Raw genomic sequence first — 25,096 nt, forward strand, 5'->3', positions numbered from 1 at the left:
TTGATATCACCTCTCACAGAGTTTAATAGTAGTAGTTAATTATTTTTAATCACAATGCTGTGTAATACGCCTATAGTCGTAACAACGCTTTTTGCAATTTTTTAAAACAGTTGAACAGAGTCCTAAACATTGTGATTTGCACACAATATTAATGATACAAAATGCTCATATTGTCACGTCTCTAGCCCCGTTTTGTTTGAATAAAATAGGCTGGTGACATCACAACATTTGCTTGCAGGGATGGAGAGGAAAACAACTTGATTTATAAGTGGTAACATGAGCTGGAAAAACTATGTAGGTAATATTAAGTTTGATCTCTGAGAACCTATCTGTTTAAGAATCATGTGTCTGGGTTCATTTTACAAACAGGGTAAGATGATGGCAACTCATAGCAACTCCACAGAACCCCATTTCAGTAAATGACATTTTTCTTTAAGTGACAAAAACATCTAGAAGCGGAGCTTAGTTTGTACAACTGGCAGATCTAAATGAATTGGACTGAACAAAATATATTTTTAAATAAAATATTAAAAAGTTGAGTCTTCCAGCTGAAAAAAATAAATAAATACCTTCAGTGTTTCCTTAAAAAAAATAAAGCCATAAAGGCTCCATTTTCCCTACTGATGCCTTTAGGCCCCTCTGTCTAATAACATGCAAAGCAAACCCTTGTGAGAAGTCACAAATGATTTAAGTCAGATCCACAGATTATGAAATTTTGAATGAATAATTGTTTTAGGAGACCTTTCTATGGCATCACGACTAAAACATTTTTTTTTTTTAAAGAATCACTTTTCAGATTGATATCGATCAATGACGTCTCTGTCCCTGGCCGTATCTAATGCCACATATGAAAAGCATCTTTTATTCTTTGGTCTCAACTTTCTCTTTGTGACCAGTTTCAAGCAGGCAAAAAAAAAAAGAAAAAAGAAAGAAATCCCATGTGTTCGAGTCATATAAATCTATCAAACTGTCTCCAACTTCAATTATATAAGTAGAATAGCAGGGAGAGAAGCCAAAAAAAGTCTGTTATTAAAGCAAAACGCGTGCAGGCCAGCAATATTTCAGTGTTCCCTTTCATATGTTAATACTTATTCTAACCTCTTTATGTGTCTGGTAAGTAGCTGTCTGCAGAAAATCAGCATCCCCATTAAACTCAATCAGAGCCCAAAGATGAACTGAGACGAGCCTCATCACGCTGCAGAGGTCATGACTGGACGGATCAGAGGACTCATAAGTTATGCCTTGCTGAGAGGAGTCAGTGGGTTGTGATGATGAAAACACACTGCTTGTGCCGTCTTTCTCCAAGATGAATTACACAATCAGGCTCAGCGTGGCCGATATGATTACCCCAGTAATGATCAACCTACACGCTACTGTGCTGACCGAACGGGGGCCAAAGGTGCACGGCTCATCTGGGGTCACTCTTGGTTATCTGATTTGTGAGTTTTTAATGGTGGCACTTGAGACATTGTGAGGCTCAAATCTCACCCGTTTGGGGCCGGGGGGATAAAACGTGCCTGGAGCCTCTTCCTCACAGAGAGAGAGAGATTTCGGCATAATGAAAAACCGCCTGGTTTACAAAAGAATCAATACCTGCAGAGGGATTCGAAAAGATCAAAGAACACAAAAAAGCCTCAGTTTTCGTTTGAACTGCTTTGTAAGTCCTGGAGGGGGTAAAAGTATCGAGCCGTTTTCTGTTTGCTCAAATCTTCATCACTGATGCGCTAAAAATACCCCTCTTCTTCCCTTGTAATCTGTGGGGGTCTAGGGTCAAGTGTGACTCGTTTTTGCGTCCTGACACAGTGTGTGTGTTTTTTCGCCGTCCAGTGCCCAAGATGCAGTTTCCTCATCTCAATGGCCACTCAGCTGGAAACTGTCGCAAACCCTCTCTTTGCCATGGGCTTTGGGTGACACACCAACCACATGACAGCATTTCTCCATCAGCAAACAAGTTGTCTTTACATTCAGGTCCACTGTCCACTTCAAAGTTTTGTTCTTTTTTTAAGGCTCTTATCTTGAGTGGTTGTTTTTTTTTGTTGTTTATTTTCTGAGGGAAACAGTTTGCAAAAAAAGATAGGGAAGTAAAACTCTGAAGCTAAATAACTCAGTCAGACCTGAAGCACCAATGCGATGGATTCCTATTGTTATTGAATGTAGTGCTCAGCTGGACAGGGTGCCCATCTTCACTGAAAAAGAAGCAAACCACAGTGGAAATCTCAGCTTTCTTTTCCTAGAGGATGATTTCACAAGAAGATGTGAGCTGTGAGAAGGGGAAACGAATTTAGACACATGATGCACTTTTTTTTCTCCCCACAGAATGGGTTTCAGCCATTATGAGTTAGTGTAGCATATGGAGCCCAAAGGAGTCCAGTCTATTTCCACAGCTGCGAGTGAAAACGCTTTTCCATCATCTGGAGGAAATACACTGTTGTTTTTGAAATATGATGAATAAATAACAATAAAAAAGCAACAAAATTAATAACGAGAACACAATCTCTCATAAAAATGTCTACTTCAAGGGAATCAACATTACTTTTTCATCTTTATACATTTTTTATTTGCTTGGAACAACACCATGTCAAAGAACTGAGGTGGAAGATTATGCAGAGCTTCATAAAACAAGGCACAAGCCAACGAGCCTCCTGCAAAAAAGCATCAGAATGCGCCAGCAATTACAATTGCTGAATGTTGCTTCAACAAGCAACACGGGCTCCTTCTGCAAAATCCAAGTGAGATAAAGCACATTGAATCTGTCCTTGTTTGTTCACGAAGTGAAAATTTACGAGCGCCCCGAAGAAGCAGTTTGTCTGCAGTAGCGGCTTACTCTTCAGTTCTCTGTTGAGGTTGCTTACACACTGAATAAATAATCTACCACATTCTCCACAAGCTCCATGACCGTCTGCAGCATCTTCCTACTATGATCCAACCACATATGGACACAATCACATTACACTGCAGGCCACAAACTTGCAGAATGGAGCTAAGTGTTACAAGATCATGTCCTGCTGTTGCAGTGCTAAGGCCATTATGGGGTTTGTTGCTCAGACATTAGGTGAGGATGTGCAGCTGTGCCAGTGAAAGTCAAGCTCTGTTCTGTGTGGTACTGACTGCATTCACAATCCACCGTAGAAAACATCGCACAGATCCTGAGTTTTGAACTTTTAGAGGGATGGATATTTCCCTCAATCTCAGAAGTTGAAGAACCTTGAAGTCCGTCTTGTTCAAGAGCGTTAGTAGCGTAGAGCAGGAGATGAACACGAGGTTAAACAAGCAAGTAGGATGAGATTCGTCACTAGGGTGGTTTGAAGGTGAGCTGGTCGCCTCTGCTAAGATGATTTACAGGAATATGCTATGAGAAAGACACCTCCAGGGGCAACCAAAAACAAGCTGGAGGCCATAACCTTTAACAAACTAAGAAAAACACGAGATCCAAAGCAAAGCCATTCCCAAGCAGCACAAGCTTTCAAAACACATTGCATCTGAAAAATGACTATGAAACTTGAGGGCTACAAGGTCTTGACAAGGTTATCGGAAAGTATTAATATTAGAGCTAATACCAGTGGGCATAGCTTTTCCTTTATTGTTGGAGCACCGAAGTATTTGTTAAAGTAATACGTTGTAACAGTTTGCTCAAATTTTCCCCAAATTGGGCCATTTTCTCACGCATTTGGCAACACGAGTTGTAAAAACACAGCCAAATGTCCTTGAGCGGCTGCCGCTGCGGTCAGCAGTCTTGCTCTGTGCTGTTTGTTGTTTGTTCTGCTAGAAGTAAATAGTTGGGAATTCGGAGTGTTTGTAAACGGACGGGATCCGAATTGCAGACGGTGTCAGGATGTCTTCCAGCAACATGTTTTTGTCTGCGTTACTTTTGGATGAATGGAGCCTTTCTGTCTCAGAGGCTTGGATTGTTAGCCGGCGTTGAAAAACAACATATGGTCCTGCGTCACCGAATAGCCTGCTGATGTCAGTGTGCTAGCGACCCGAGGGGCGGGACGTGGATCTCCAAAATGCTGCGGATAATTCAGGAGACATTGACCTCTTTTCACATTAGTACAGTCTCTTATTGTTCAGGGTCTATTTTAGGAAAATAGAAATCTCCAGTATAGTTAATGGTGATTAAAGTAATCAAGTTTATATGTTTTTTTTTATTATTTAACATTAGAAGTTTTTAACAATTGTCATGTTGTGCAGTTATACCAAGCAAAAGCCTTAAAAAGTAGGGAAAAGGGAAATATTATTGCTGCTGTTGAAATCCACATATACTCCCTTTGGTGAGGTGAGTGTGCATATCTTACAGAAGATATTACTGTCCTCCAAAAGTGACACAAAACGTGACAAAGTGGAAAAATAAAGGTAGTCTTTTTAAAATAATTTGATTGAAAGTATTTTCAAATCTTTGTTGAACCATTTTACATTTCCACTGTCAATAAGCTCGCAGAATTGGGAGAGTTTTAATTGGAGGGCATTTATTTTTCTGTCATGACTTCATTATGTTTAAGCTGTTTGACATGTTGACTTTTTCTCGTTCCAACATGATTTGCACCTCTTTCCTGTCACACACCATCTTCTTTAAAGAGTTGCCATTGAGTTTCCTTACCGAGACGAGATGTCATCGACTAAACACATCAAATATTCATAGACAACTAACATCCTGATGGCATAAAGAGCTGCTTATATTCTCCAAATTAGTCCTGAGTGGTAAGGTCTGAAGGCTCGGGACACTCTGACAGTTTGCATCATTGTGTTGTTTCTTCTTACTTTCTGATTTAAACAGCTCTGGAAAAAAATTAAGGGACGACTTAAAATGATCAGTTTCTTTGATTTTACTTATTATAGGTATATGCTAGAATAAAATGAACATTGTTCTTTTATTCTATTAACTACTGACAACGTGTCTTTGAAATTCCAAGCAAAAGTTTAGTATTTATTGGAAGAAAATGAGAAATGATCAAAATAACGAAAAAGATGCAGTTCATATTCCTTTAGAAACAATAATACTAACGTGTTAACTCGGGAAATGTTCAGGAATTAATATTTGGTGGAATAAGCATGAGGATTTTCAGTGGGGTTCAGTGCAGTAGTCTCATTTTTTTTCCAGAGCTGTGTGTGTGTGTGTGTGTGTGTGTGTGTGTGTGTATTATATATATATATATATATATATATATATATATATATATATATATATATATATATATACATTCTCACAGTGGTCCACTGCCATGGCATTTTATCTCTACTAGTGACAAGTGGATGCACGGATGAAACAGAATGAATGTCTCACAAATTAATCCACGCTCCCTATGTTAAACCCACAATGATAATGCAGCAGTTTTAAGACTATTACTAGCTATAGTTTTATCATCTATCCCTTGAGACTTGATGCATTGGGACTAATTTTCCATTGAAGAATTACAAAAATTACACTCCACTCAAAAAAGTCCGGGAGCACAGCGTTGAGTTGAAGAAGAACAATAAACTTTTTTTTTTTTTTAAGAGACTAATTTGGTCTCAAAATCATCCAGGAAGTAGAAAAACTCAAAAGCGATCAGCGTCATCAGTGGTCAGTAAGGAATATACAACATGAATCAAAGTAACTTTGATGGTTACATGCAAATGATCTGAAAACCATCTGACTCATTTTAATGTGTGTTGGCATAAACTTGGCTTTGAAGCCTTAAATGCACCTGGCTTATGAAACCAGGACGTTTTATAATATATGGCTGTAACACTGAACTTTTTTTTTCGTCACATAAAATGCAACCTGATGATAATTGCATTACAAATATTAATGGTAAAAAAACAAAACAAAACAAGCTAGATAAAGTTACAGTAAGGGCTTTAAAAATAAGCATTGAAATCACCCCAAACTCCAGCAGAGAGGCAGAGAGGTAAGGAGAGATCCGGTGTGTTTTGATGATCTCCTCTGAGAGTTTTAGAAAAAACAGGAGGAAAGAGAAGAGAATCGACTGACGAAAATATCAAAAAAGAAAGTAGATAAAACCATAAATAATGTTTTAGCAGAGCTTATGTTTAGCATTGATATACTGTAAAGGTTCATTTCTGCTGACCCAGATACAGTAAGTTTACATCATGGGAACATAAAGATCTGACATTTGAGTTAACATTGATTCTTCTCTCTATCACTGACTCATATTCCCTAAAGAGCTCCTGGGTTTCTCTTTTTTTTTTTTGCTTTCCAAATCTGGAGGTTGACATAATGTGACAGTTTGATATGCTTTTTCACTTGAATCACATTTTCTCTTGATTGACTGAGATGTTGCTCCTGGACAGTTAATGTCAGCCTCTACTAAAGCAGAGCATTTTATATAAAAACAAAAACAAAAAAACAAACAAACTTAAAGTGCAAGGTTTTTGAAACGTTCAAACCAGTGTTGATCAGTAATGTAAAAGTTTAACTCATGCATTTGCTGCTGTAAATCTCAACAAGTACAATTATCATTGCAAAATGAATTTATGCATTTTACCAAAATGTGATATTTATATAATAGATAAATGTGATATTACACAGAACCCAAACTCTTGAAAGGGTATTTCTTCAGAGATGGAAGTTATTACTGTAGATTGTGGACCTTGGATACAACCAACTATCTATATATACAAAGTGCATCTGTGCAGACTAAGCTGCTGGTAAGGTGCATGGAGTGAAATAACCCTGAAGAGTTATGAAGAGAGGGAGGTGCAGGTGGTAGATTGAGATAAATCACTTCAATTTACTTCAGTATTGCATTTAGCATTATGTCTGAAACTTGAGACCAGTGTGTAATGCATGTTGCTGCTCAGGTGATAATTAGTTTATCATCGGCCAGCCAAACTAATGCAAGTGATTTTCATAGTAGGGATTTTCAGTTCTTTGCAACTAGAACAAAAATACTGTCAGATCTGTGGAAACTTGCAGCTCATCGCGTCACACACACACACATGGACTCACACACATATTGTTCATCTGTACATCTGTGGATGAATGAGTCATCGCAGTGGCCCGAAGGTCTGGATGTAACCAGCTGGGAAAAAGAGTGAAGCAACAACTCACTGCTGTTTTCTGGAAACACAGATCAAGAAGGACTAACTTTATTTCTTGTTGTCAATAATAATTATGTTAATTAGGCATCATTAAATGATTCAACCATTTTCATTATATTTTTGAAGTGAGGGACCACTGACAAAACAGGTGTCATTGTGTGGATAGAAGAGAAACTTTTTCCCTTTTTAGGTCCAAATAAAAAAAAAAAATTCAACCTGAACACTTCCAAAGTCCAAATTTTGAGTTGAGAAGTCAGGATCTCACCAAACCTGATGTAAAAATCCGTATGAAATGTCCTCTAGGGTTACCACACAGCAGCTTCCTTTCCTCCTCCACAGTTGCATGCATGTGGAGTAGGGACATTTTTCTTTTACCCCACATGCCCTTCCTGATGCAACCCCTTCTGATTACTCCTGAGAAGGAAATGGTCTGAACTTATACAGCTCAAAGCGCTTTACACAAGAGCCACATTCACAGATACTCAGATAACTTGGGGCTAAGTGCCTTGCCCATCGACATGTGACAGAAGGAAGCTGGAATCAAACCATTAACCTTCTGTTGGTAATTATATGCACCCCAATGAACCAGCTAAACATGTTAATATGGTGCAAAAGATTACCAAAGATTAATGAACAAAGGAAATGGCGGGATCCACGTTCTTGAAGGTACCAAGGTCCTAAATTAGTCATCGAATCATTTGCATAACTCCTGTAATTTCTAATTTGTTTTGAGATTTATTCATTTTAACTTGTTTGTTTTGCTTAGTGCAAAATGTTGAGCTGTTGAGACGTGAACACGTCTCTATTTCAAAAAGCAACAATTGGTTTGGTTAAACTCTTGCGTCGATGGTTTCTCAATACTATGCATCCAAACTGTCAAATATTTAATTTGGACAGCAGTCGAGATTTTTTTTATTTGCTTCACACACTTGTCTAAAGTAATAAATCATGAATATATCTGTCTCAAACCGAGAGAACATAACTCCATCAGATAGAGTTGAGTTGTTACAGGAAATTTCTGCCAGCTGGATAAATTCAATATTGGTTCAGTGTCTTTAGGGTATTTGTAGCATGAAGAATGCCAGCCTTGTCCTCTCCGTTACTGTAGTGATTCAATTAGCATACTTTGTAAAAGACTTGCTCGGAGCTTCTCTAGGGAATCTGCAGTATCCCTGAGCTACAATTTTTCTACAAATGAGGATCTGTTTTGATAAAAGTGAAAAGACAGAAGAAGCATATGAGTTTATTCTGCTGCCCGGTCTTTCCCCCAACCCTCTCCTTCTTATTTAACTTGGTTTCCTCATCTGAAGGCTTTCACTCAGACATGAACCCAAAAGTTTAACTGAGCCCTTGTTGGGGCTGTTTGTGCAGCAGAAAAGCCAGTCCTCAGACATTGCGACCCAATCCCGCGGTTCTGCTTTGCGTCCTTACAATAAACAGCACGGCCTTTTGCAGCAGCAACTTTTCCGTCATGAAGTGATGGATGTTCTTCCTCTTTTAAGCCAAACAGCCTGACTAAATACGGTTTCGGACATTCGGCGTATCTACGTCTGGGGTCGGAAATGTTCCACGACTCTACCACCTTATAAGACGCACCTCCCTAACGCGTGATAAAACCCAGGCTGATGGCAGAGTGACAGAGCAGCGCAGCAGAGCTCAGGGGATTACTGAGCATAAACACTTGCTGCCAGCATCCATAGGAGAGCAACAGACAACAGATGTTCGTGGGAATAGAGCAGCAAATGGATGCTTTCATATCTCGACTACTTATCTCATAAATAGCTCAGAGACCATGAGAAATTGGTCATTTTTTGAACTAGACACTATCTTAATATATTTGATATCTTTTGTGCCTTTCCTGTTATCTGGTGCATTTTGCCCCCTCATCTCCTTCAAACTTTATAGCTAGCGTAGATTTTTTTCCAGTCCTGCTTGTCGATTATTATAAAGTGCTCGCATGGCGTAGTTTGAGCTGCTTTGTTACATTAAAAATGATGCCAAATTTATGACCAAATGTTTATTGATCATCACCAGGAATCAAAGTGCTTTGCAGATCTGCTTTGTGTCTCTGCCAGGTCTGTTTTTGCACTTCCTCCTCAACAAAAGCTATTTTTGTTTCCCAGTTGGAATATCTACATCTAACTTGCATGGTTAATTTTTTTAAAGTTTGGCACTTGTTTATTCCCCCTGCCCCTAAATAAGTGGATTTCCCATCGGACTTAATTACGTAGTTTTATCTTATCAGCGAAGTTTTATGCACGGCATTCCTTTACACAGTTTTAGCAGCTAATTTTGTCTTTTGCATCAGAATATCAAATGATCAGTGCTGTTAAGTTTATCAATCTTTCAAATAAACACCGACATTCTCACTGTTCCATTTTGGCAGAGATAATGCTTTCAGTAAATGTCACCGTCAAGACGTTGTGTATTCGCAGACGGCACAAAGTTTGGCTCGTCCCTCTGACTTCCCGGTGCTGACAGGTGACACTGCAGAGCTCGCTTTCTGCACGCTCGTTTGTTTATGCCAAATCTAAATTCAACCGGTGCAAATGTCACCGAGTGAGTTATTACTGCGATAAGTCCAATTTATTCCCATGAGACAAATATGAAATGGTAGATTAGTTTTGTAGCATAAGGCACAATTTCTTTTTTGGCTGACATAGCTCGCTGGCTGGCATAGACGCCCCGGATTCATTCATTCAGCGACTTTTGAGTTGCTGGAAACTGAATTTAATCGAGCAGTATCGTGTATTTCTCTTCCCTGAATATGCAGTTTGAGGGCATTTATTCAGAACCTATCAATGTTATTTAATTAAAAGAAGGAAAACCAAACAGTCCTCAGACTTACCCTTTAGCTTAAGTGACGTATAGTATACGTCTGAATTTAAAGTTTGGCACAAAAACCACTTACATAAATATTAAATTATAGGGTTAGTACTATAAATGTCAAGATTTAAGTCTAAATCAAAACTATTAATACAGCTGGAAGAGTTTAATTTAAAATAATTTTAATTAAAAAAAAAATTTTCGTTTTTTTTTTTTTTTTTTTTGGACGGGAGATAAGAAAACTATAATCCTTCTATTTACATTTTATATTTAAGAATGGCATACCAGAAATTCCTTGCAGCCCTCAAGAATCAGTGGAAACATTTTTATTATCATTACAGCAGCCAAACCCTTCCTATAATTGCTGACAAGCATTTTCCAACTAGGATTTTGCATGTTTCTGTCGGTATTACGAGGATTTATGTTTGCTGATGAGCTCCAAGCCTTTTGCGGTTGGAAGAAGGAAAACAATAGAAAGACGAAATGATCTGTTTAGTTTGACCATTTTCTTGATTCCAACAAATTCATTGTGCACCCTCCCTCAGACTTGTGAGTTTTGGAAGCGGCGCAGAGGATTTTCTGAACACGGCTTTAAACAGGAGTTTGAAAACAAGGTTCATTCCTTGATTAAACTGTCAAATAATTCCGAGAAAAATAATAATAATCTTTGGGTGCGATTGCAACTCATTCTGCAACAAAGCAGAAAAAATATTCCTCTGTCAAACAACACTCACTGTTAATAAACAAGACTATGCATTTTATTAGTCATCCCCAGATAAACCATGAGCTCAAATGAGATCTCAATGACTGATTATGTAAACTGGTTACGCCACTAAAACTTCTGTCAGCATTCAGGTTCGGCCGCTGCTCTGATCATTTGCAAAAACACAGGAAACCATGAAGGACGATGAACTTGGCACCCCACGATTTGAAGGTTTCCAACGGGGGCCGTTGTTTGCAAAAAAAAAAAATATATATTTTTTTTTTTTTTGTCCAAGTGTAAGCATGAAAGTGGCAACAAAGCCCTTCCTCCACAAAGTCCCACACAGAAAAGCCTCACGCTCGCTCACACGGAGGACTCGAGTGCCAACATGTCCGCTTGTCGTTGTTTTCCACTTACTTTCATCAGATGCGACCTCTAAACGGGAAACGTTTGTCACTAAACTCGAGTAATCGGGGGTTACGGTTGCTGTGCTCCCACATTGTAACAGGGTCAGTGACGAACCGAGACGTTCAGAGCTTCAGCTCAGCAGCCCTAAATCAGAGCCCTGTTTTGTTTTGTTTTTTTCAAATTGCTTTCGAGCGCAACAACACCGCCTCCTCTCACCGTTTTCCTCGTACCGTGCTGCACAATAGAGTCCTGTTATGTCACTCTTTTGTAAATAGGGGACATGTTAAAGAATGGATTAGCAGCTCGTGGGGAGGACAAAATGTAAAACGGGGAGTTTGTTTAAATGTCTGTGTGAGAGGTGGAGGCCGAGCCAAACCTTGACACGTTTTCCAAACACAGATGTCGGAGAGCGAGCGGGCGGCATCGTATCCTCCAACACATCCAGCAAGCCTGAAGCAAGTTTACAGATGGATCAAGCCTGGCTGTGAACATCTGAAGCATAGTGACTTGTAGTACGACGTATTATTTTAAAAACTGCCCAGAAAAGGCGTGTGACCGTTCAAATATCTGGATTCTGTCAGTCACCGGCTGGAGATGTAGAAAAAAAATGTTATTCTCTCAATGAAACATTTACTTTCTTTTGTTTAATATAGCTCCGCAGTAATGTTTTAAAATTTGTCTTTTTTTTTTTTTACCGTACCTTTGAAGATAAGGTGGAAACAGTTTTAACATTACATCACCACTATATTAGATAAAAGCTTTGGGGGAAATGATTTAAATAGCAAGACCTATGTCCCTGTTAAAGGATTTGCTGTTGTTTGCTTTCTTATTCCATTTTTAAAAAGTCTAAGCTTCGTTACCGTTTTATAAAGACGTTGGCATAGTTGCACTTTGAAAACATGTGTGCTGCCACTCTATTGCATGTCTCCAGCATCGCTTTTCTATGTTTTTGACAGTGTAACATTCACAAACGGATCACAGGATAAGCCACGTAAGCTCTTCATCCCTCACACACCATTTATACCACACATATGCTCAGCTGCTGCTGCAGCAGCAGCAATATCATTACATAATCTCATGCAACAAGGTGAAAATGCGCCGTCTGTGTTAATATTGATGCACCTTCCTCTGCAAACTCAAAGTTTTTTTTACACCATCTGGCCAGTTGAGATTTTCCATCAAAGCTGCTTTATTTCCTTGAATCTTTAAACCTCTAACACATTTTTTCCATTTATTACTATATGTGGAAAGATATCATACAGTGTAGCAGCAGATTTATTTAGTATTTATTTAGCTGGTGTCTAAATGTTTAAGAGCTGCCGGTGTAGTGCGGGTTGCTTTTCTGTTTTGCTACATCTGTTTTCATTTCTTTTTGTCCATGTTGTCTCATTAACCCAATCCTGCAACTGTTGTTGTTTTGCTGCATGTTTTCCCTCATCATTTAGTGATACAGAATTATTCAAATAGTTTTGTTCGTTTTGTTGTGACGTGAGTTTTCTATTTCTCCAAGGTATTTTTCCATCTTTCACCCTATTATCAGATAGCTGGGCCTTTTTTTGTGTGTGTATTTTTATTTTGATTTTTTTGTATAAAATAAAGTTGGAAAAAGCAACAACTTTTGTTTCAGGTTGTCAAACAACAACAATGTGGATAAACGGGTATTAGCTGGTTTGGTTCCTAATAACAACAACATGTTAAGTTTTCATGAGATTTTAATATGTTTTAAGCAAACACTGACATGCACAGCCTACTTTTATTATTTCTGATTATGTGAAGACAAGCCACGCTCCATGTCTACCTCCTGGTGACTGCACAGCAGCCCGTAAAGACATACTTCTTCATTTATTTTTAGACATTTCAATGCGACAGGTTGCTCTCCGTGTGCACTCAGCTGCGGCATGTTAGTCTTGTGCTGCAGTTTAATGAATATTTGATAGTACGTGGTTCAGTGAAGTAGGGCAGGAAAGCTGCTTGTCAGGATGCATTTGTTGACTCATGGTGATCTAAACTGTAACTTTGCCATTAATGACCTTCTGGAGACGTTGCATCTAACGTTCCTCTGCGAAAGACTTTGACACTGCAGTTGGCGGTGTGCCTGCTCGCTCAATATGCAGCTGTCAGTTCGCTGTGTTGGATTTTTTTTTTTTTTAATCCCTACACTTCCTCTTGAAGAAACGTAGAGAGGTAACAGAATTTCAAATGTGCCTCCAGATGAGCAATGCTTGTGTAATCATGGTAAAGGTTGAATGGACAGAAGTGACACTAGATGAGTAAGTTTATTGTGTTATCTGTTGCTGCTGGCCTAAAAACAAACCCCCTAGGTGGTCAGAGTTTGTTGTTTGCCTCTTTGTGTTGGCTTTATGTCCTTGCCGCATCATGACTTACATCGTCAAGACAGTTTTTTTTCTGGCTCTGCCAAAAAAAAACGTGCGACTGTCTTAATAAAGACTTTTCCCAGTTCAGAGGGCCAAAGTGTGCTTGAGTGAGAAAATTAATACAATTCTTCACTTTAACATGCACGCTGAACATTGAAAAAATATATTTAGCGTAAAATTAGGCTCCAACAAATCTGGATTTCAGCCCAAAGTCCTATAAGTTGAATTTTGTTGCGCGCTGGCGCGACACAAAACTGTCTGATTTGATGTGGAAAGTCAAACATTCATAGCTGCTCAGTTTTCAGCCGGCCGCAAAAGACCGCCACAACTTGCTGCAGCCAAGTTGTAAGCGTGTGTTTCAGCATGGTGCCTTGCTCATTTTGAACTCTGCTTCACCCTCCTATGCATTTCACCATCTGCTTCCCTGAGGTATGAGGCCTACCAGGCTTCGCCCCGGGTAATGACTTCCTGTGAGTTGTGCTGCAGCTTGTAGGATCGACGCCACTATTTTCTTTTACGGTGATTTAAAATGATCTTCCGTCATCTCAGAGGTGTGAACCAAAGCTCTGGAAGATGAAAAGTGCGGGACGTCTCTGCGTCGAGTCTTGTACCTCATTTGGAAAAGTGGACGATAGATTGGAGATCACAGGCACATCTCCAGGCTGGGTGGTTGTTGTTTTTTTTTCCAAAGAGGTTTGTTTTTAGTCCTTGCTTCTCCCCTCTGCACAACATTCAACCATGCATACTCTCCTTTTGTAATGTTATTTGCTAGACAGCACAATGAAAGGCAAGTACTCTCCAACAAACAACAGTAATTGTTAGTGGCCATTGTATTAAGCCATTCAACATGCATTTGAGCACAGAGCGATTTAGAAAAAAAAAAAAACAAGCAAACGCATTTTTTAGACGGTTGGGGCATGTGCGTCATCCAAGCCTGATTTTAAAAGTATTTTCCTCATAAATATAAGTAAAATTGCACACAAGCGTAATTTAGACAAGGAGCGGGGTACGGCTTTTGTTTAGCAGACAAAAGCTGGGTATAAGATGATTTGGTAACATGTTTTTGGCTGAAATAGCCTCGGGGAAAACGCACCCAAACGACTCCCAAGAGGTCAGCTCTGCCTCTGCCTTCACAGGCCCTCAGCTGTCCTCCAACCTGAAATCAAGACGCGCAGAAGTAACAGAGAAAGCTCGGGGATATTTGCTGTAACCTAGAGTTAGTGATGCTAAACAACATGTTTCCTGACGGACCTGTGGAAATATCTCCGGGTGCGGCAGCAGCTCCACCATGCTATCAAAACAGCCGGATTTGCAAGCCTTATTAGCCTCACACCTTGGCGCTCATTAGTCCTGCCTCAGCTCTCACTACATGCGCCATGTGGCCCTAATTATCCTGCAGTGAAGACACCCAAACGCGTCCAATCTTCTGGATAACAGACACAGTTTGTCTTTAAAAAAAAAAAAAAAAAATGTCTTTGCAACTTTAGCAGTATTGTCTATTACAAGCGACGTTGTTTTTACTTTCAGCTTCACATACGAGCCAATGTGAGATCTTTACATTATGACTTTTACATATCTTTTTAATTGTATTCAAATGAGCATTATAAACACATTCATATCTTATTGCGTTTGTTTTAAAGAAAAGCAATTATTAGTCATTTTGCTGTTAAATGATATAATATTATTAGCTTGTGTTATTCTTTTGATTTTGATATTTAAATATTTAGCGGCGTGTGACTGCATGCTCCATACAGCCAGAGGAAACTCCAGTCTCTCCAGCATGTTTTCGGGAATTATCTCCCTGAAAGAATATCAAACCGAGAAATGGCCTGAGAGAAGATTTCTGTGGTTTTCGAAACATAACTTATTAAAACCTCAGTCAGTGCGTCGTGAAACAGTGGTGCAAGCGATGCAGATGTAAAGCGAATAAAAGCCGTAAATGATCCGATTCATAGTAGGAGAGATTTTCTCCTAAGAGAGACGTTGTAAATTTTAAATAATATTCTGTATCACGGTCATTACTCCTGCTCCACGTTTTTTTTATTCATTTTTTTTAAACATAGTAATGTGGTCAGAGGCCAGGTTGGGCTAGTTTCTTTTTTTTCTCCCCCACACTTTGCCAAACCCCGATGTCTCTGTTTCCCTTTCCTTTCATAATCTCTCCTGTGGGGATCACTTTCGTTAATCATTGTGTGTCTTTAGTGCTAAGTTGCACAACATGGTGCAAGATGGGGTGGCTGGGGGAAAACTTGTTTCTGAATCTGTTACCTACTGGGGGAGAGAGAGTGTGTGTAAGCATTCTATGTAGTTATTCAACAAGGAGCAGGACGGTCTCTGATGTGCGTTTCTTCTGTGACTGAAACGATTAATCGGAACAATCGTTGAATCTGTTATTGAAATAATCATCGACTAATTCAGTAGTTTAATCGTTAACCGGAGTAGATAAGACTCAAAACAAAGGCCGTATGCTGAAAAGACAACATGCAGTAATTAAGCCAAAACTATACAAAAGATAAATGCATTTTATTTATTTTGTAAAATATTTAGCGTTTTGCATTTTGGTGTTTCCAGTAGTTTTACCTTCTGATGCAACTTTTGCTACAAATTATAAAGGGTACACTAAAGTATATTTCAGGCAATACGGTGTTTATTTTCTTATTTCAAAAATGAATTTAATCATCTGTTTATTTGCCTCTTTTATTACATAAAAAGACTTAACTGGCAGAATGAAAAATCTGCAGACTGTGCCACTTTTGTTTTCTTTCATCAAATTAATCAATTAATTGTCAGAAGAATTTATGAAATAATTGATTTTTGAAATAATTGTGACAGCCCGTGCAATGGGATGCAGGATGAAACCCAAATTACATCTGGCTAGTCTGTGGTAAAACGTAATATTTCACAACATTTGCAGCTTTCAGATGCAGTCGCTCAGAGCTGAGAGTGTGGCTCATAATAAGTTGTTTTCATAATATTGGCTTTTTGCTCAACCTCAGATTGTTGCAGAAACATTTCATAAACAAAGGTTGCCTACCGCATTGTATCTGATTGTGTGAAAATGTGCAAGAGTCTGCGCTCTTATATCAGCGGTACCGATCCTGGCCCGATGTTGAGCCAGACAACAGTAGCTCCGCCGCTTTGAGAAAATACTACAATCCTTCTGTGCTGCTGCTAATGCATCCAGCGGTTATTACACTGCACAGTCCATTTAGAAAGTTGGTTTCTTGGGTTTAGATTTAATCGTATTTGACTTTCTAGCAGAGCAGCAAAAGGTGGCTACAACATTCCAGCTGCAGTTTGAGGCAATATTTCAGTGTCTTGTTGTTGACAGCTTAGAAAGCAGAGTGACAGTGTTGAATATGGGCTTTCTGGACTCCATGCATCACAACCTGTCCGTCTGTCATGACACACTGCTCTTATCTGCTGCACAAATACCAGTAAGCTAAACACATCAGCATGACCCCTGTCCTCTAGTGCGCCACGGAACTAGAACAGAATGGAATTTGAAACGTTTTAGCCAAAAATGTTTCTATGGTCAAGGTGTTTTTTGCAGAAACGTTTCAGATTTCGTTCCGTTCTCCGGCTTCGCTCGAGTCCGTCGGGAGCTGGAGGTGATCGATGGCCAGGTGAGTGACCTCTGGCACACACTGAGACACGCTCAACCAAACACTGATCAGTTTTAACGAGAAAGCGCAGCCAGCTGCGCGTCACTGAGCGAGTGCAGCTCCTCTCTGCTGCGACCGTCTCTCTCTGATAGAAGTAGCAGCAGTTCCTGGAGGCTTTCGACCTTGTACTTAATGTCCTGAGCAACTTGGTGCTTTATTCAGCTGCCAAGCTTTGCTTTTTAAAACAAAGTGGATGCCCTTTCTTCTCCAAATTAGCCTGTTTAGATAAACATAGATTTCAATTATGTTTTTTTTTTTGTTTTTTTAATTCCCCTGCCTTCTAAATCTGGTAAAATTGCACTGGTGTAGACACGACCCAACCTTTTCCTGTTTTGGTCATCTTGTTATGTGGGGCTAATATGAGTCAAGTGAATGTGTTTTCAATGAGCTTTGATGGATTGTGTGTCTCTGTGTCCCTCAGGCTGTGTGGCGCGTGTAGATAAGCCCCTTATGAGGTGAAAAGCCCTCCCAGCACCACCAGCAGGAATAAAGGATGTCACGGCTGTTCCTCTTTTTGGCAGTCCTCATCGTCTCGTGCAGCATCCAGGTAGGTCACAGAAGTAGCTCTTTGGCATAAACCAGTGCTTCTCAAACTTTTTCAGGCCGAGGACCACTCAACCCATTTGACAAACACTCACGGACCACCTGGCTTGAGATTGACCCACAATGAGGCATCTAAATATGTACAACCATAAATGCAAATATTAGTCTCTTATTGACGTTTTCTTTGTTCATACATGGTGTTTGGTTAATATGAAGGGCTTCGACAGAATTACAGATTCTGATAGTGTGGATCCTAAGCTTTCCACACGAAAATAAAAAAAAAGTTGTTCTTTACTTTCAAGTGTTGTGTGCATTAATAACATTTAGGGCTATTTGTAACTTAGAAGCACAATTCAATAAAAAAAAAAAACAGACTTTGCCAGAAACAAAAATCCAATTCTACACCGTTAATTGTAAAATAAGCACTTCTCCACTGACCTTTCATCTGTAGCAACAAGCTTCAAATCTGTGACGTTGGAAGGCCTCTGTGCCATCATCCTTATCTTTAGCTCCTTCTGTAGCTTCTTTATTGGACTCTGAGATCATCCAGAGTGTGAAACTTTTTGTTGTTGTTGTTGTTGTTTTTAATAGGACTTTGTTCTGTGGCCATTCTCTAATCGTCTTCATAAGATTTATAGAACAACTACAACAAAAATCGGTGTTTTCAGTCAGAGGCTTCTTTTGAATCACTGTAATACAGACTGCTACAGGAGATCTTTCCTGCTCACAGCGATCAGCATCTACAAGAGCTTTGAAGATTTAGATAAGTTATAATAACATTCAGTTTCCCTTTGGGATTGATGAAGTTTTTTTTTGCGCCAGATGCTAAACAAATCTTTTACACAACTCTAACATGTAAAAAACAATAACAGAACATGCAAGCTCTTACTTTTCACACTTTGCCATGTGGATCTATAATCAGATGTTCCTAAACTGACACAAAACTGAATCAAAGCCAAATGTTTTGTTCTGTCTTTTTCTTTCTAGCAGCAGCAGAAATGGAATTACGAGTAAAAAACTTTAGGAGGAACATGACATCACAAAGTGTAATTGTTTACATATTGTACATAAACTTTATCTAGAGTCAAATTAACATTATAATTTACTAACATGTTGTTTTTGTTGGAACTATGTTTTTTTAACGGTTTAATTGAACTGTTTACTTGGTCTGATCACAGCATCCACAGGTAGCAAATCTTTAGGACATCACTGCACCTTTTTATTGAATTTTCTCCTGTGTGTGTCTAATCAGATGTCTCTTGCTGCTACCCTGGATAAAATGAAGGACGACTGGAAGCGGTATAGGACAGAATGTGAATACAACAACAGTCAATACCCGCCCAGCAGTGGTGAGCTTTCGATATTGAGTCTGTTTTTTTTTGTTTGTTTGTTTTTTCATTCCTGGCTTATTGCTACTGCAGAACTTTCAGAGGAAAATTTGCAGTAAAGTCAGTTTTTTGCCTTGTGTCACAAACCAGGTTTGCATCAGGTCCACCTTTGGAAGTTAAAGATGACATGAATTACATAATGTGGAATCAAGAAATTTGTGAAATATCAGGTGTAGAAGAGTTATGATCTCTTAACACATGGAAACAGAGAACAAAACATTTGTCATTTTATTTCTTTTGCCATTTTTGACTTGTGTTTTGTTTCATTTGAGTCAAACAATATCAGTTTGACCAAAGTTGCGTGATCTAGTGGCCAAGTTAAGGATTCAAAAAGACTTGAAACTAACCTTTTGTGCAACTGAGCAAAAAAAAGAAAAAAAAGAAAGTATGATTTAAGAACAGCCAGCTGTCAAACTACTTGTGAACTCTGGGTGAGAAGTAAGAAGAAGAAGAAATGAGAAAGTCTTCAACAATTAGGTGAATTTTGCTCTTCAGGTGCATTACTCCCCGTTAGGAAGTTCTGCCTCATCTTTTAAAACAAGCTGCTTCCCACACTTTATACAAAATTGTTCCTCTCAGCTCTCCAACACAGCAGCTCTCACGTAACGCCCCTGCTGTTCCATTAGTGTGAGAGCAGCTCAGCAGCTATAGAGAACATAGGATTCATTACTTTGTCCCCCTGAGCTTCCAGCTGTCTATACTCTCACAATTACGACTGATGTCCACTGATGAGAGACATAATGACACGTGGAAAGGCCGATTTTGAGGAAAGACCATTATGTTCCAGATAATGACTTCCGGCAGACGTTACTTCAAAAGACCGTTTTGAAACTTAAACAGTCAAAAACGAGCATCTGGGGGTGATATTAATGTTGTTTTTACTTTATTTTATTGTTTTCGCCCTCAGGTCTTGTGTGCAACAGGACGTTTGACGACTATGCCTGCTGGCCCGATGGATTCCCCAACACCACCGTCAGTGTGGAGTGCCCATGGTATTTGCCGTGGTACCATAAAGGTCAGAAAAAAACTGATAATATCTGTTAGAAGCAGACAGCCGTCGGTGATGATGACATTTTCTGTTGAAAATCCGTGTTTGTGTGTGTTTTTGCACATAGTTCAACATGGCATGGTGTATCAGGACTGTGATGCCAATGGCCAGTGGGTGACTAAGTACAATACCACCGAGTGTGAAATCCATAGCACAAACCAGGTGAGAAAAATATGTGAACATAATTATTTTAAGAGATGCAAGGGTAACACAAATATTTTATAAGCAGAATGACAATTTTACTGACATTAAATATATTTTAATGTGTTAATTGTTAAGCAAAAGGTGGCTTACTGTAAATACAAAGAACGCTTGGATATCAGGGGATTGCAAAGATTAAATTTAAAACATATATTGAAAATAGTACTTACAAAACCCCAAAATAAGAAAGTAAGATATTGCAAGCTGTGGTAAACTCTCATAAATTTCTAACCTGTCGTGTTTCTTTATTTGTTGTTTTGCAGATTTATTACAGATGTATCCGGATCATGTACACGGTGGGCTACTCCTTGTCCTTGGTGGCGCTGGTACTGGCCCTTGGTATTCTTATATTTTTCAGGTATGATCAGAAGAAATTTATTGTCTTTTTTTTTTTTTTACAACAAAGAAAAAGAATCAGTCAACTTTAAACCAGCTGACTGATTTGTCCCTGACTGTTTATTTGGGGGGGGGGGAAACCCATCAAATAGTTTGACAGCAATCTACTGCAGAAAAGTACAAATTCCAGGAAAGAACCACAGTTTAACAAAAAAAAAAGTTGAAACGAGTATTTTTGAGCAATCCAACGCAGGTCAGCCTTTACGTCCGTCTTGTTTTGTTTTTGTCAGAAAACTTCACTGCATGAGGAACAACATCCACATGAACCTGTTTGCTTCCTTCATCCTGCGAGCCCTTTCGGTCCTAATCAAAGATGCTCTGCTGGAGGCCAACTTCACATCGCAAAAGATCAGCGGAGACAGGGACCAGGGGTTCCCCAGTGTATCGATACCCCCAGTGGAGCTGCTGGTAATCATGGAAGAGTACTACGAAGAAAACCTAATAGTCCATAATGAAAGTTCTGGGTTCATAAAAACACTGTCAATCTTTTCAGGAGGTTAATTATGTACGTGTTCTGAATTATTTCTCCCGTATTTGCTTTTGTATCTCTTTATAACTTCAATTCTGTGCAATGAATTTATTCTTTGTCTACCTTAGTAAGACATTTAATCATCTGACAATGCGCTGGTGAAGATTTTTACTGGAATGAAAAACAGGTGGGCCTAATTACTAGATGGAGAACAGCTGAGAGAACGCAGAAACCCCAAAAACAAAAACCACATGACTGAAACGTGGGGAAATGGGAAATAGGAGAAGCAGCAAAAGTAAACGCGACGCTGTGCACAAAAAAGGAGGACCAGACGGCCAAACTAAAACATGAACTGAGATCTACACAGAAACAATTTTACACAAAAATACGCAACAATATGCACAGGATCAAAAACCCACAGAGAAATATGTAAAAGGAGTCCAAACAAAGTAATCAATAATAAGTCAGACTGCTGCAAAATAAAACTTTCTCCTGATATTACAAGAATGTATGATATGAGGCGATGCAAAACAAATTTTTATTGCAGCAGCAGCAGCCTTAAAGACCAGCTAAGTCCTACTGGTTTGGTTGGTGATTCTCATTTGGAGGAAGCTTTAATCTGAAATTCTGCCTGACAATCAAAACAAATGCTTTCATTTGAAATGGACACCTGTGGGGGGCGTACGTAAACATTCCTGACCTCATTCAGCCAAAAGTGAGTTAAAAGTTAGTCAGTTGCCACGGTTACTCTGCTGAAGATGTGCAACGTCGTCACAAATGTCTTGTCAGGTCATGTCAAAAGCCAATAGCTCTAAGATAGTAATACAAGCTAATTATCTACAAAAGAAAGACGATGCTTTCCACTGCGCGCTGAGCTGTGTGACACAGCTGGCCGTGAAAGTCGCTGCTTTTGTGGAATCCGATCGCCTTCGGCAAAACGCCTGGATCCCGCTGCCAGAAAAGGAGATCCCATCTGCAGCGGCTCTGATCCCGACCACGTTCAGCTGAAAATGCATGTGGAGTTTTGTGAAACGTCCCTCCGCTCTCTTGCAGACCACAATTAGCTGCCGCACTGCCTTGGTGATGATGCAGTACAGCATCATGGCCAACAGCTACTGGCTGCTGGTGGAAGGCATCTACCTCCACAACCTGCTGGTCATTACCGTGTTCACGGAGAGGAACTACTTCAAAATCTACCTGTGCATCGGTTGGGGTGAGCTGACCTGTTCTGGATAGGAGGATGTGCGTCTGCAAGTTCAGCATATAACCTGTTTTTTTTGTTTGTTTCTTACAGGAACACCATTAATATTCCTTGTTCCCTGGGCAGTCTCTAAGTATTTATATGAAAATAAAGAGTAAGTATTTCTTCTTCTTTTACTTTTAGTTTCAAAAGCAATATTTTTGTGCGACCACGTTAAGATGTTTTCAGAAGGTGGTTTGATGAACTCTAAATATGTGATTAAAATTTACAGCAGCTTGTTGCTGCTCTGAGGTGAAAGTAAATTATCTCATGGTCAGGAGTTAAAACATTAAATGTCAGAAATATGTCATGTTCATCGTCAGGCCCCTGTTGCGCGCCGCTTAGCGGTAAACGGAGGGACATGCATTTCAAAGCCACACTTTCTAAACGCTGAGAAAACAACTCATCAGCCAACACGAGACTCGGCTGCAAATCTCAGAACAAGGAAGCTATAAATGTCCAAGAAGCATGTAAGAAATGTCCTGTAGTCGCTGCTGTTTCCTTCAATGTGTTTCTGTTTTCAGGTGCTGGGAGCAGAACACAGACATGAATATCTGGTGGATAATCCGAGCGCCGATACTGCTTGGCGTTGTGGTAATTTTCTGCAACATCCATTTTTCTTTTTTTTTTTTTTTGTTTAAATTCAGCACAAACGTAATCCCAAGAAAACTCCAAATGCACGACTGGCATCTTGCATTTCCACTTGGCTGCATAGTGTTTTTGTTAAATTGTACCCTATGCAATATTAAGACCAGCTCATTTATTTATGAAGTGAGAAAGGTTGGCTGTGCTTCAGATCTAACGTCTGGGAAGCATGTTAGGCCTCCTAGGATTCTGGGTTAAGCAAATGCAATTATCATGCATTTTGTTCAGCGACACAGATCGTGGGCTTTGTGAGGGTCAGTTCAGAGCGTTTATGTTGCTCCAGTCGGTCATGCTTGCCAGACATCCTGGCATTTTCCATGCATTAATCGTCCTGCTAAGTGGCCTGTATCCCGCAGGAATTCCTGTGTCGGAGTTGTTTGTAGGAATGGTGGGGCCGGTCCTCATTCCAGAGTTTCCCTCATTATTCTGATTCCACTGGCTTTTTTGTTTTTTTGTTTGTTTGCTTTTGTTTTTTCGAGCTTCGCATCAGAGCAGGAAAAGCCGAAACACTTCCAGAATTGGCAAACTGTTTACGAAAAATGTTCAACTTACTTATCCAAAACTGTATCCTAAAAATCCATTATCTTATTACTCAGATTACATCTTAAATATAAAAATAAATAAATAAATAACATTTTAAATAAACATTTTAGCTTTCATATTGCTTTGGACAGATAGACATTAGAGTCATGCGTCCAAATTAAGTCCAGCATACTTTCCTAATTTAATCCTCGCAGGACGAACATGTTAAAGGTCGCATCCGAACGCATGCTCATCAGAAAAGCGCCGACTGTTTCTTAAAAGAAATGCCAGCTGACGTGGAAAAGCCGAAATATGTTCCAGTGACTAATTGTTTTACATCTAATCTGCATGTGTTGGTCAGAGACAGATTCAGTTTAACAAGAAGCCTCAGTTTTATTTATTTAGTTGTTATAAAAATGAGCTGCAGTTGCTGCTTGCGTGCTAGCCAGATATTCTCATCTTTAATTTCAGAGTATTTGAAGCCAAATCCTTTTTTTTTTCTTAGAGGCTTTTATTAGGAAGTAAAAATCTGTGATTGTTTTGAACATGATTGTTTAATTAAATGTTCCCATTTGCCCTGCACAAAGTAAGCTAGGTAAAACAATAAGAACTGTGTTTACTTTAAAGCAGAGGCTTTAAAGTATTTGGACCAGATTGTTAGAAGTTGCATAAGAAGCTGTTGTTTACTTGCAGTGGATAAATAACCCTTAAGATTTGAAAATGTTTCCGTGATAATTCGCCTAATTTCAGAAAATGTAATGCCCATCTGCAGTCTTTTTTCCTTGGTTGTTTTCAAGTTTAATCAACTAAACAAATCTTCACAACATTAACATGACCAGAAAAATAAATGTTTATGATTAATATTTTGGCGATAGTGATTCACTGGCAATAATCGCCAGGCGACTGGAATCAATCGATCATCAGAGTGGCTCTTTTCTCTTTTGAAAACCTCTGCAGAGTCTTTACCGCAGCTTTTTTTGCTTCAAGGTTGTTATTTAAGTATAAATCCAGCTGTTCTCACCGGGCCTCAGAGGTTTTCTAAAGAACGTTAGGGAGCAAAAATGCATCGCAAAGAGCCGAGATCACAGAAGAGAGGTCGGGAATGAGAGGGGTGGAGAAGTTTAATCTTCAGAAACCTTTGTGGGGCAATGTTTAATCCATCACCGGAGAATGAAAAAGGAATGGACACAGCCGCAAACCTGCCACCACATGGTTGCTCGTCTGAACTAGATAGTCTGGCAAGGAGCGCATTAATTAGAGGAACGGCAAGAAGCACAATGTTGTCTCTGGAGGAGCTCCAGAGATCCACAGTGCAGGTAGGAGAATCTGCTGACTGGGCAACAAATTCGTCTCGCGCTCGTCTTTCTGGAAGAGTGTCGAGGCGAGAGCGGGGTGAACATAAAAGCACGGCACGCTTTTCAGATCGTCTGTTTTTTATTACACCAATAAAAAAAAAACCCACACTGAAGTGTGTGATAGTAACATGAGAAAATATGGAAAGATTTAAAGTGTGTGAAGAGTTTCGCAAAGCGCTCGTTAAGCCCGAGCCACCACTCTGCCTCTAGAGATGCAGTGATGATGCATCCTTCAGATTAGAGGGAATCAAGTTTTTTTTTTTTCTTCCCT

The 25,096-nt window shown here is 39.4% G+C and overlaps 1 protein-coding gene across 2 annotated transcripts in view; it reads left to right on the forward strand.

Moving 5' to 3' along the window:
• gcgra (glucagon receptor a) overlaps positions 1–25,096 on the forward strand; it is a 38,082-nt gene that overhangs the window by 7,278 nt on the left and 5,708 nt on the right. The window contains exons 1-10 of one of the 2 annotated variants that reach the window (XM_015031035.1): positions 16,834–16,979; positions 17,440–17,565; positions 18,814–18,910; positions 19,857–19,964; positions 20,065–20,159; positions 20,462–20,556; positions 20,825–21,002; positions 22,117–22,276; positions 22,358–22,418; positions 22,828–22,897. In XM_015031035.1, coding sequence (XP_014886521.1) covers positions 17,512–17,565; positions 18,814–18,910; positions 19,857–19,964; positions 20,065–20,159; positions 20,462–20,556; positions 20,825–21,002; positions 22,117–22,276; positions 22,358–22,418; positions 22,828–22,897 — 918 coding nt within the window. In that variant the 5' untranslated portion in view covers positions 16,834–16,979; positions 17,440–17,511. Of the gene's footprint in view, positions 1–16,833; positions 16,980–17,439; positions 17,566–18,813; positions 18,911–19,856; positions 19,965–20,064; positions 20,160–20,461; positions 20,557–20,824; positions 21,003–22,116; positions 22,277–22,357; positions 22,419–22,827; positions 22,898–25,096 lie in introns of those variants that run through there. The other variant, XM_015031034.1, reaches the window with a different exon arrangement.

Source organism: Poecilia latipinna, unplaced genomic scaffold, assembly GCF_001443285.1.
Source record: "Poecilia latipinna isolate Pla-1442-1.1 unplaced genomic scaffold, P_latipinna-1.0 Scaffold198, whole genome shotgun sequence".
Classification (NCBI taxonomy): Eukaryota; Metazoa; Chordata; class Actinopteri; order Cyprinodontiformes; family Poeciliidae; genus Poecilia; species Poecilia latipinna.